Source organism: Tetrao urogallus (assembly GCF_951394365.1).
Source record: "Tetrao urogallus genome assembly, chromosome: 7".
In the NCBI taxonomy this organism is placed as follows: domain Eukaryota; kingdom Metazoa; phylum Chordata; class Aves; order Galliformes; family Phasianidae; genus Tetrao; species Tetrao urogallus.
Genome location: NC_136820.1, coordinates 21,163,225 through 21,175,219, shown reverse-complemented (window position 1 = coordinate 21,175,219; position 11,995 = coordinate 21,163,225). Strand labels below are relative to the sequence as shown.

General features: G+C 43.6%; 1 protein-coding gene across 2 annotated transcripts; it reads right to left on the bottom strand.

Moving 5' to 3' along the window:
- Positions 1-6,708: 6,708 nt before the first annotated feature.
- TOMM7 (translocase of outer mitochondrial membrane 7) lies at positions 6,709-10,769 on the bottom strand. Of its 2 annotated transcripts, none has more exons than XM_079538444.1 (3): positions 10,480-10,769; positions 8,119-8,167; positions 6,709-6,990 (listed from the first exon to the last, which is right to left on the bottom strand). In XM_079538444.1, the coding sequence occupies exons 1-3, from the start codon at positions 10,580-10,582 to the stop codon at positions 6,783-6,785; spliced, it is 360 nt and encodes a 119-aa protein (XP_079394570.1). In that variant the 5' UTR covers positions 10,583-10,769; the 3' UTR covers positions 6,709-6,782. The 2 variants fall into 2 exon arrangements, with proteins under 2 accessions (XP_079394570.1, XP_079394569.1); XM_079538443.1 differs by having other exon boundaries at positions 6,786-6,922; positions 10,480-10,703.
- Positions 10,770-11,995: the final 1,226 nt, after the last annotated feature.

Here is an 11,995-nt window from a genome sequence, read left to right as displayed (position 1 = left end):
CAGGCTGGATGTGGCTCTGGGCAGCCTGGCCTGGTGGTTGGCAACCCTGCACATAGCAGGGGGGTTGAAGCTAGACAATCCTTTTCAACCCAGGCCATTCTATGATCCTGTGTTCTTCTCCCTTTCTCCTAAGAAGTGGAAAAAATCTTAAGTTCTTTCCCCAGGTGGAAAGAATTGACGTATTGTTGCAGCAATGTCAGTGACTCTTGGGATCTAATCCATCTGCCACAGAGCACGAATGCTAGTCACTGAGCAATGCAGAGGTAAAAATAGGTCCTTACACTGAGTACCAAACCACTGAAATATTCCTTAGCTCTATCACCTCCTTTGTTGTGGCTGTAAACATCCTCATATACCCAAACTTAGAGGAATTTCAGCTCATAGTACACACAAAGGATGGGCTCCCTTGAGCCTTGTTCTTCCAGCGTGAACAGCGGAACATTAATTACTCTCTCTGGAGCAGCACAATGAGGAGATGAAAGGTATGCTCTGGAATGTGGATAAGGATGTCAGTAAACTCTTCTCTTCCTCTGAGCGATCTTCTGATCCTCCACACAGACATTCCACTGCTGGGGATGCCAAAACAGTGAGCAGTCAGCTCACAGCCTGCATCTCAGAGGCTCAAAACAAAGCAAAATGCAACTGCTTTGCCCAATATGGTAAAACCATAGGCTCAAATTGTGCAACACCTCAGGAAAGAATGAAGAGACCTCAGAATGGTCATTTTCAAGAAGTCTGTGGTAAGTGAGATTTTCTTGCAAGACAGACGATAGCGCTTTAGTTGTCCTGCATGTGGTCTAAGAGACATAGAATCATAGAACAAAATACAGAAATCTGGTTGGTTTTTTCACAGCTTACCTTGGCAGAGATTTTCTTAGTGACTACTTGGTGAGAGAGCATTCTGGCACTTGCTCTGTCTGTGACAGCTATGGGAAAGCCATGAGAGTGACTAAATCATTTTGCTCTTTGTGAGTAATATGCAACAATCTACCTTAAAGCTACTGGGCTGCAGTCTTGCATGCACGTGACTATGAGAAGGAAATAAGGTAATTGAATCTGTTCTGGTCTTGATGAAATTCTAGAGTATCTTCAGTATGAATTCAGTAAGTGTCTTTAAAAATATAAAGTTCTCTGACTGAGGTAATGTATGAGGGGTCTCAATCTTGCTCCCTCTTAGCTACAGATAAGGGCTTAGATTGCAGCTACGAAAAGCACAGTCTATTCACAAGTACAGTATGAATCACACTGCCTCTGATTCACAAAGGAGACCACAGCGGGAATCCCGAATTGGACCCTTTAAGCACTGTATTACTGTGACAGTAGCGGGGAACAAAACAAACAAAAAAACAGAAACATTCTGTCTCACCTCTACCAGCAGCAGTTGACAGATTGCCTAAGATCATTCTTAGTTACTGTGTACACTTCAGCTAAACAAACTCACTCTTTGGATTGAACTCCTTGAATTGCAGGAGGCATCTAAACTGCAGAGCAGTGAAATTTCACACAACATAGCTTAAATTAAACCCACATTCCCCAAAGGCACCCTTCAGCTGGTGGCTGCCTAAACTGTCCAGCATTCCAGTAAAGGTGTAAATGTTACATTTTGGGATGGAAGAGACAGCAAAGATCGCTGCTTACTGGACAGGAAGGTCAACCTCAAGTTTTTCCTGGAGGGAAGAGGATCACTGATGCTGCTGATGCAGTTGCTGAGTTGCCACAGTTTATCTGCAGCTCCTGCACAGACACCTCCATAGAATCATGGAATCACATAGGTTGGAAAAAACCCTTAAGTCCAGCCATGAACCTGAGCTACCGAGTCCCAGTCCTAACCATGTCCTTCAGTGCTACATCCACACGTCTCTTAAATACCTCCAGGGATAGGGACACCACCATTTCCCTGCTCAGCCTGTTCCAATGCCTGATCAACCTCCTCATGAAAAGATTCTTCCTAACGTCCAATTTAAGCCTCCTCTAAAGCAGAAAGTACAACAGATTCTTGAAAAAGTCTGTCTCCATTTCTCGTACCTTTGCTGACATTAATAAAGGCTGATGGCTGCGAGGTTAGCAAGACAGAGCTGGTGCTACAGAAGTGGAGAAGCTAAAGTACCAACGGATCTGATGAGTAATGAGCCATCAGATGAGCTCAGCAAACTTGTGAAACTTCCCCTGACTTTCGCACTGTTACCTGCAACTAATAATTTTTCAGCATTCAGTTCACATGATGAAAAGGCAGAAAGGTGAATATACAACAGTACCTATCAAGTCAAAACCTAAAGTTCCAGAACTGCTGCTGAATATATATACTATTACAAACCTTGGGTATTTGATAGGAAACTTTCTTTAAACTTCTGTTTTTCAAGTTGAATTATTAAACAGAATTTCACTGAGAGATCTGAAATTGTTTTCTTCTTCCTGGTAAGAGGAAAAATAAAACGAACACTCTCACACAGAAAATATGATCTCTGTAGACTCCAACACCAAAATACCATTTCCTCCCTTCTTCACCATACAAACAAATTTCTGCAATTTCAACGCATTTACCCAAACCTCCGTATACTTTCAAGGCAGACTTTGGGGGCTCTAAAATAACACAGTAGACAAATATTAATAGATATAATTCTAAACTCGACATCATATAAATAGGGCCAAAATGATGCACACAAATTATATTAACAGTTTTATTACCTCAGAGAATCCCTGCTGCTGCACACACACACAAAAGCACAATCACCTATGGAAAGTTCCAAGTCCATTCCTCAGCTTGGATGAACTGCCTGCTACGACACCACTGGTGCACAGCAACTGTCCTTGCCTCTTCTTACACTTATCCCTCCTGCTCACATGGCTCAGTGGCCTGGCACTGGGCTATAAGAGAAAACAGAATTTGTGAGAAGGGAGACCATTTAGGATGAAGGCAGACGTACAGACGATCTTCCAGTCTTGCTGAGAAAGACCTGTTTTCCAGTTGCTGCGCCATGAATTGCACCATTTGGGAAGTTTCCACGAGAATAAAGTGGATCCAGAGAAATCACATAACGATGTAGTTGCAAATCCATGTTTACCTAATTTCCCAGGTCAGTAACTGCTCACCGCTTTGCACTTGCTTTTTCTAATTTTTGACAGAAACTTGATTTCTTAATTGCAAGAAAATAGGAGTAAATCCTCTTTTCCACTTAGCAGATTTGCATCTCCTCTGCCTTACCCATTCCCTAATCCTGAATTAATATAAACATAATCAAGAAACAATGCATGTAAGCCACAAACAGTTACTGCATCACATACCATCATGGAAAACTATTTAGAAATTGCAATTAAATAGTCTGTTTTAAAAAGTAAATTAGTCATATGACATTAAACCAGGATGTGGTTTTTACTTCTGTGGTGAGAACAGATGTAATGAGCTTTTATTTCCAAAAGTCATCACTGGTATCATCATAGCTTAAATTCCAACTCCATAATGAGGTGTTTCCAAAAATACCCAGATTGCTTTGGCAAATTTTCCTGTTAAAAATGTGTTAGATCCCTGTTTCATTAACACGATGCAGCAAAGCCATGGAAAGCACTGTCATCTAGAGCCATCTTGCTGCACAGACAAGAAGCAATGGTTTTAGGCATAGCCAACACGTGGGCCTGTTGTTACAAAATTATGAAAGTTGCTTTGGTTTGCAGTGTTTACATGTTTGAAAACTGTATGATAAAAACTTTAAGTTTTACTGATGATTAATTAGGAGACCAAAATTACCACACACCAAGACCAAAATAGCCCCCAAACTCACAAACTCCCCAAGCACAACACATCAAGCACCACCAGGACTCTGCTGCTCCCTGTCTGATGAGCATATTTGTCTTTTTCTCTCATCTCATATATTTTCCACTTCCAAAAATCTTGTCAGCATCTCCTTCTTTTATCCTCTTCTGATCAATCCTTGTCTTCTCTTTTTCTCCCAGAACCTAAGCTTTTTTTCTTGTTTTTCTTTAGCCTAATGTCTCGATCCCCGTTCACTCTGTTAGTATGACAGAGAATGAAATATTCAGAAGGCAGGACATTACAGCACTCCCTGCCCACCATGCCTTCCCAATACTCCACTAGTGCTTCACATGCAGCCTGGCTACCAGAGGAGAAACAGCCCAGTTCTTCGTCCCTGGCTTCTTCATAGCTGCTCTCCTCAGACACCAATCTGAGGTGACACCATTACCTCGTGTCACTCTTGCAGGAAGAGGCCACAGCCCCTGTAGCCAGCCCCTTCTGGCATGGGGCAATGTTATCTTCTTCATATGTGAGGAGATAAAGTACTGCACATTCTTCTAATATTAATATCCCCGTATTCATATTTGGCAAGCAGAATAGTGAGCTACAGCAACTTTTGATCTTCCTACGAGTGGCCCAGGCAAAAACGTTCCCAAGCATAAACTTGAGTTCAGCTGTGGAATTCGGAGTATGCTTCTCTGTAAACTACCATCACTGACTTCATTTCAAATCTGAGTTCACAGTGGTCTCAAAGGAGCACACCATAAGCCTCATTACTGAAAAGAATCTGCTTGGCTACAGAAGCCACTGATTCACTCGACAGAGATTTACTGATCAATAGAGCGAAGCAGGAATTTGAACAGTGAAAGGTTCCATGTTAATGACTTTCCAGAACCGTATCTGATTTTTTAAAAGAACAATAACTGCAGCCAATTAGCAATAGAGAACGACCAAAAGTTTGCCATCTGGTGTGCTTAAAGTGAAATTCTGAACGTAAGGATTGTAATATTTATCCAATAATTCCAGATCTTAAAGTAAGCTGAACTGCAACTACTTAGACGGGAAATTTACAGCAGCGAATCCAGTCTGTGCTCAATATATCCATGCTTACGTACATACTTTTCTTAAAAGAGACAAGAACAGTTCCCAATTCTCTGCCTATTGCCAAATACTACAATTCTTGGCAAGCACAGAGCAACCATGTGGTGGTTAAGACCCACAAACCACATCCGCAAATGTCTGACACTGGATAGAACATGAGAAATACTTCTGCAGGTGTTTTGGAACATACACAGTTGCATTTTGAGTAGCCTTGTGGAATGCCAAAGTCGATTTTAAGAAATCCACGTTATTTTGCACTGAACAGCTTCTCTCTTAATTTTGAGTATCTAAGGTCATGCCAACAGATTCAGTGAAAGGAAATCGTTCCTGACCATGATCAAAGCCACTTTCAGATTATTTCATCCTCATTGTAACAGGATCAGTCAAGAAAAAGGGCTCTGAATTTCAACGCTTCCATAATGAAAGACAGTTCAATTGCAGTTAAATTATTCTCAAGTTACCATTAGAAAAGCTGCAATATCAACAGGAAACAGGATCACAACAGTATTCTGCATTCAGAACTTGCTCTTTGCCCATCCGCAATCGGTCATCATCTGCTATTCCACCATTCCGTGACATTTAATTATTGTGACCAATTGGACTTTAAGGAACATGCTGCTTTATGTTACCTTAGCTTCCCCATCTCCCACTTTTCTTTTTTTTTAAAATCCTTGTCTTTTAATTTATTTCTTCTCTTGGCTCATTTCTCATTTTTTCCTCCATTTCTCATAAGCATTTTACCACGACTTCCAACAGCAGATGAGAAACTGAGGCATCTCCTACTCACCACTCAATGTACAGTCAGAAAATCTGGGTTAAGCTGATCAAGAATATCTTTTTTCAGCATTAACTGGGAGCAAACAAGATTTTATTTTCTTAAATACAGTGATTTTGTCACATACTCCTACCATCACTCCCAAACTGTGGAAAATTTCAGTGGCATTTGAAGGTAAATTCAGTAGAAAAGTGTACATCTTACTGTTTTTTTTTCATTATCTGAATACGCTAGGAAAAGAATACATCACAATTCAAAGATATCCAGAGGTGAACAAATTTAGAAGAAAACAAATACCAGCTCTGCACTGAGCAACAAGCAGCACGGGCTTACTTGCACTCAGCAAAAATCTTTCAAGAACGTCAAAATGTTTAAAACATCAACACCAGGCTGAGAGGTACAGTTAACACTCCAGAGAGAAGGGATGCCATCCAGACCTGGACACACCTGAGGTGGGCCCACATCAACCTCATGAACCTCATGAAGAACAAGGACAACTGCACGGTCCTGCATCTGGGTCAGGGCAATCCCAAGCACAGATACAGGTTAGGTGGAGAATGGCTTGACAGCAGAAAAGCTGGGGAGGGACTTTTTATAAGGGCATGTAGTGAAAGGACAAGGGGCAATGGTTTTAAACTGGAAGAGGGTAGATTTAGACTAGATTTCAGGGAGAAATTCTTTACTGTGAGGGTGGTGAGACACTGAAACAGGCTGCCCAGTCGGGCTGTGAATACCTCTTTCCTGGAGGCATTCAAGGTCAGGCCAGATGGGGCTGTGAGCAACCTGGTCTAGAGGGAGGTGTCCCTGCCTGTAGCAGGGGAGATAGAACTAGATGATCTTAAAGGTCCCTTCTAACCCAAAGCACTCTATGATTCTGATTATTATGAAGAAAAACCTCTACCTGAAATTCATACTTGCTACGTAGATCCAAGAGGGTTGAACGTTGCCAAATTTACCAAAATCAATGGTTACTTATATTTATGATTATATATAGTTACATCCATATTTAAATGGTTAAATACATTTATGGTTAAAGGAACTGTCACTTTATGTAATAAAGACTTCAAAACAACGCATATCCATTTCAAACTAGATTTAATTTTACCATAATCCAAATAAGTTACATCCATATAAACTCCATTGTGTTGTATGTACAACCTATGTCATTAGCAAGCTGACAGAGTCAGCTGGTGAAAGCATTCGCCTCATCCTCTGGAACGTATGAATCTTCAAACACTTTCTCTGTCCATCGGCTGGTTCTAGAGCAGGACAGCCACATCTTTCATCCCCAAAGCAGACTGAAAGGGGAGGGGGGAGGAAATGAAAGTCAGATTTGCAGTATGTTCTTCTTTTTAAATAAGTTTCTCTAAAAAGCAAGTCAGAACAAACAGCCCTATAAAAATACAGCATAAATGGTACCAAAAAAAAAACACAAAAACCAGCCAGAATACATTGCAACAAAGCTACCTACCCAGAAAAAGGAGAACTTGTAAGCCTCAGACTAGACCTAAATGCATTTCTGTTACCTGTACACATACTCTGGTATCAAATGCATACTTTATGCTCTGCAGACACGCTCAATACAAGAAAAAAATCTCAAGCTGCTAGTGAAACTGAACACAGGAACACTGCCAGCAAACAAACAACTTGAGCAAATGACACCATAAGACAAAAGATTTTACTGAAACTGTAACATGACCTTGACATTTTTCTCATTCTTCCTATTGTTAGAAGTAGCTCCTTTATATGGTGCAAGGCAAAAATAATTAATATATAATTTTGCAAACAATGCAGACCATCAATTATTTGTCTTAGCAGTACCTGGCTCTGTGCTGTTGTCAAATTTCAAGATCATTAAAAGAGCCACATTCCCTTCAAAATCTTAATTTTAAAAGTCTGACCCATGGATACGCTTCAATAGAACTCAAACCCCACAAGAACTTATGGCCACTAATGCCAGGACATTGCAGCAGTGACAAGTTGTCCCATAACAAAGAGGCAATATGAGCAAATGCATTTTGATCCACTGCAACGACAAATACTGAAGGATGTATCTCTGTATTTAATGCCGTTTTAAGCAGCTTTACAACCATATTTACAAAGAGGGAAGGAGAATGGATTTTGGTTAAAACCCCTGTTAGAAGTATAAGTAATTATTTCTAGGTGCAAAAAGAAACTTGCATAGAACACCTCTAAAACAGATTACAAGGGCAGCTGCCACTCAAAAAGGCACAGGAAGTCCCATATATTAAAAAAAAATGCACAGGATTCAGAACAAAACACCAAGGCTCTTACAAGAACTTGTGTTTCGTTTTTTTTTCCAGTTTTGATTTTAAAAGAAAAAATAACCTGACCAGCTATACTATCACCCAAAACCAATTAAAACAGTGGATAAAACACCTCTTGCTGTTTAGTGTGAACAACCAGAGGTAACACCTAAAACTGTGACCAAGAGAGCTCTGCTTTTGCATGTACATTTGGACACAACACGTACCTCCAGATTGTTGGCTCGGGCATTCCTGGATCTGCACCCCTCCTAAAACCTGAACAGAAATAAACATTAGATAAACACACACCTGTATGTGTAGACTCCTACACAGCTAACACAGTATCAGATTATTCCAGTTCATTAAACTGAGATGCAAAAGGAGGGGGGAACTGTGATTCACGAAGTTGTAGACTCACCTCAACAGAAAAGTAACATTAACCAGGGTTAGAAAGCAGGCAAAATAAATACAAGTGTACCATTTTTAATTTTCTTTGGTTTTTTGTTTTTTTTTTTCTTTTTTTTTTTTAACTCTTACCTGCATCTCTATCTGATTTAAAATTCAGGAACAATTGAATTTGAAGCTGTGAGAGATGATGGAAATTATTTACCCTGAAGATCCCAGCATACACACGTGCATGCACATATACATAACTACCATTATTTATTATATATATATACCATTACTACTACTCATAAAATGAGATTTTAAATGTTGCTGAGAATGCAACTGAATGAGACAGCACCAGCAGTGACACCTATACCCGGTATAAGCAACCACTGTGAGCCTTAGCAGGCAGCGTTCTGTAATGAACTTACATTTCTATTTCAGTAACTGTTTATTTAATTCAGGGTGAAAGAATTCTAAATGTTCAATTGATTAAATTTAGAACGCTTTGTTCTAACTGCCTTGCAGGGCAAGTTAATTACAAAGAGTTCATCTCCAGCTAATGACTTAACTACTGATTCACTAAGGCAAACGAATGCTAGATAAGCAATTCAAGGTTCAGTTTATCAAACAGCTTTCTTGCTGGACTGTAAATTAAGTCTTGAAGCACAATTATACATGATGTACACTGTTCAACATGCTTTCCCACAAATGCTTGATAGAAATGGATGCTATATGGAAAATATATTATTCCTCTCCCTTACAGATTATAATGACAGCCCACCTAAAACACAGGTCATGAAGGTTAATGGAAAAGCTTCCATTAATGTTGTGGGCACTAGGTTACCTCTTTGAAGATAACCTTGTCAGACTTAGACTATTAAATATTCTGGTCCGCTGCTTTTTGTGGCCACACTTTCCAATAAAATTGCTTTGAAATACATGAAGTTGTGTTAGCAGTCATACTACGTGTGTGTGTGACACAGATTTGGGAAACAGTACTAGGGAATAAGGGCCAGAAATATTACATAAGCAATCCAGTTTCACAGAACTGTACTGGCCTAATTTACCTACTTCACACAGGAGCAGTCACTTCAAAGCAAGCATAAAATCACCTGCCAACGAGCTGCAATTGCACAGAGTACACTCCCTCGCATGTGTCCTGAATATCCCACCCCAACCTAGGTCTTTCACTGAAACATTCCATTGGTTACAGTGCATTTCATACATATGGGCCGATACAAACTGGGATCAGCAGCACCAAGCACTGCAGAGCCAATGTAACCGTAATAGAGGATTCAGCACTACAGACTTCCGAGTCGGTGCCACCTCCAGGGGTCAGGCAAGGGTGGCACCTGTATTGGTGTCCCTTCATTAATCACAGCACGAAAATTGCTCAGGCGGCAATGCGGGCTGCTGGGGGAGCAGCACATTTATCTGTCAGAGGCATAAAACAAAGCTCCTACAACCCAGTTCCTTACAGTTACAGAAGTACGCAGGCATCCAGGCAGAGGTACAACTGCCCACACAGCGCACCAGCAGGACATAACACTCGCGTTACATAAGTGCGCATGGTGCCACAGAGCAGCTCAGGCTGCCCAGAGAGGTTGTGGATGCCCTGTCCATCTCTGCAGGTGTTCAAGGCCAGGTTGGATGGGGCCCTGGGCAGCCTGGCCTAGTATTAAATGGGGAGGTTGGTAGCCCTGCCTGTGGTAGGGGGGTTGGAGATTCGTGATTCAGGAGGCTCGTTCCAACCCTGGCCATCCTGTGATCCTGTGATCCCTCCCTAAAGGCGGAGCCCTCGCAAACCCCCGCCGGATCGAAGCAGGTCGCGAAACGCTGCGGGAATCCCCGCCCCCAAACCCATCAATTTTAAAATAATCAATAAACTAAGGATGGGAACGCAATATCCTAACGTTGCCTAACGCGGCAGAGTTCAAAGCGACCTTCTGTACCAGTTAAAGCCCGCCGGCCCCCCGCAACAACCCCCCCCCTCCGCTTCTCAGCGGCGCATGCGCGGACAGCACAGCACGGGGGAGATTCCCCCACCCCCCCGCGCCCTCACGCGTCCCCCCGCACTCCCGCCCTTCCCACGCCCGCTCGCCCCCGGCCGCCCCGACCTCGTTCCCCGCCTCGGGACCGGGGCCGGCCCGCAGCCGTGCAGTGCGGGCCGCTGCACGCCGGCGCCCGCCGTCACTGACCTAGGTAGAGCACGACCGGGATGAAGCCCCAGCGGATGGCGAACTGACCGCCCTTGAAGAGCTGCTGCAGCCGCTGCTTGGCCTCCTTACTGAGCTTCGGCATGCCGGCGGCGGGGAGAGAGAGGAGCGGCCCGCCCGCGGACGTCACTCGGCGGCGGTGGGCGGCGCTCCGGGGGCCCTTCCGGGGGCGGTGAGCAGGGGTTTGTTCGGGGGCGGAGGCCGCGGGCCGCCCTCGTTTGTCCGCGGGCCCCGACGCGCCTCTGCGCGCCGCGCTCTGCCGAGGCTGCGGGTAAGTGAAGGGCAGAGATGGAGCGCCGAGAGCAGCGCTTCCGGGTGACGCCGAAAATGGCATTCGTGTTGCGCTGTCCCAGCGTGCGCCGTGTCTCACGTGGCCCGCTGCCTTTGGTGCCGCGGCGGACGCGGCGCTGCGGCTGTTCGGTGCCGCCTGGGGAGCGGCACGGTCGGGAGCGGCGGGCTGTGCCAGGGCTGCCAGCGCGGCTCGAGCTGCTTCCGAAGCTTGGAGGGGATCCAGTTGTGTATGGAAACCGGAGGGGGGGGGAATATCCTAGCGGATAAATCACAGCTTGTGGCACTGCAGACATCCACATAGTTCCTGATAGAATCATTAGCGCTGGAAAAGACCACCGAGATCCTCTAGTCCAACCGCCAACCCATCCCCACTGCCCGTGTCCTTTAGTGCTACATCCACGCGCTTCCTGAACACCTCCAGGGCTGCTGACTCCCCCACCTCCCTGGGCCCATTCCAGGGCATCACCATTCCTTATGAAAATATTTTTGCCTAATCCCCAACCTGATTCGTTTATAACCGCAGTTTACCAGCCAGATGCAGTTATAAAGTTCTGCATGTGTTACATGTTGGTTTGCTTAAGGCAACAGATGGCTTGCAGTTCAGCAGCTCACTTGTCGCATTAACAAAAGGGCAGTGCTTTTCAATTAAAAAATAATTCAAATCCAGGATCATAATAAATATCACTTATATAGCTTTCTCTGTATTTATTCTTCCAGTACACAGATGCATATGCTGCCCGTAAGAGATGATGAAGATACAAGTTCATAGCTTGCTCCTTGCTTCTCAGATATGGACAGGTGACAATCTACAAGCCACATGAGTGATCCTCAGCTGCCTTGCCACTCTCTACCAGTAATCAAAGTGTGGGGGACACAGAAGTGTCTTGGTGATGGGATGACAAACCTGCTGTATGTCAGGATATAGAATGCACACACAGCCTTTGTTCATGAAATCCAGTGCACATGTACTCACCTATGCATTGAACAGGAGAGGAAAAGTCAGTATCACATGGTAACATATCTAATGATGTCTAACAGGTAAAGCTGAGGCTTGGAGTCCATGAGTGGCTTCATTGTCAGCTGAACAGCTTATACCTGTTGGGGTTAGGCAGCATTGTCATGGTTCAGTAGGTGAACGTCAGTATGAAGGGGACTGTGAGTCTACCTGTTCTCCAAAAAAGAGTATGCCTTCATATGTTCTCAGACA

Bases quoted from the DNA above. Each gene is read 5' to 3' on its own strand.
- TOMM7 (XM_079538444.1), bottom strand. From the start codon at position 10,582: ATGCCGAAGCTCAGTAAGGAGGCCAAGCAGCGGCTGCAGCAGCTCTTC. The intron at 8,168-10,479 runs GTCAGTGACGGC...ATTTCTGTTCAG, and splicing joins CCCGGTCGTGCTCTACCTAG to GTTTTAGGAGGGGTGCAGAT. The intron at 6,991-8,118 runs GTACGTGTTGTG...CTTGCTTTTTAG, and splicing joins CCCGAGCCAACAATCTGGAG to AGAAACTTATTTAAAAAGAA.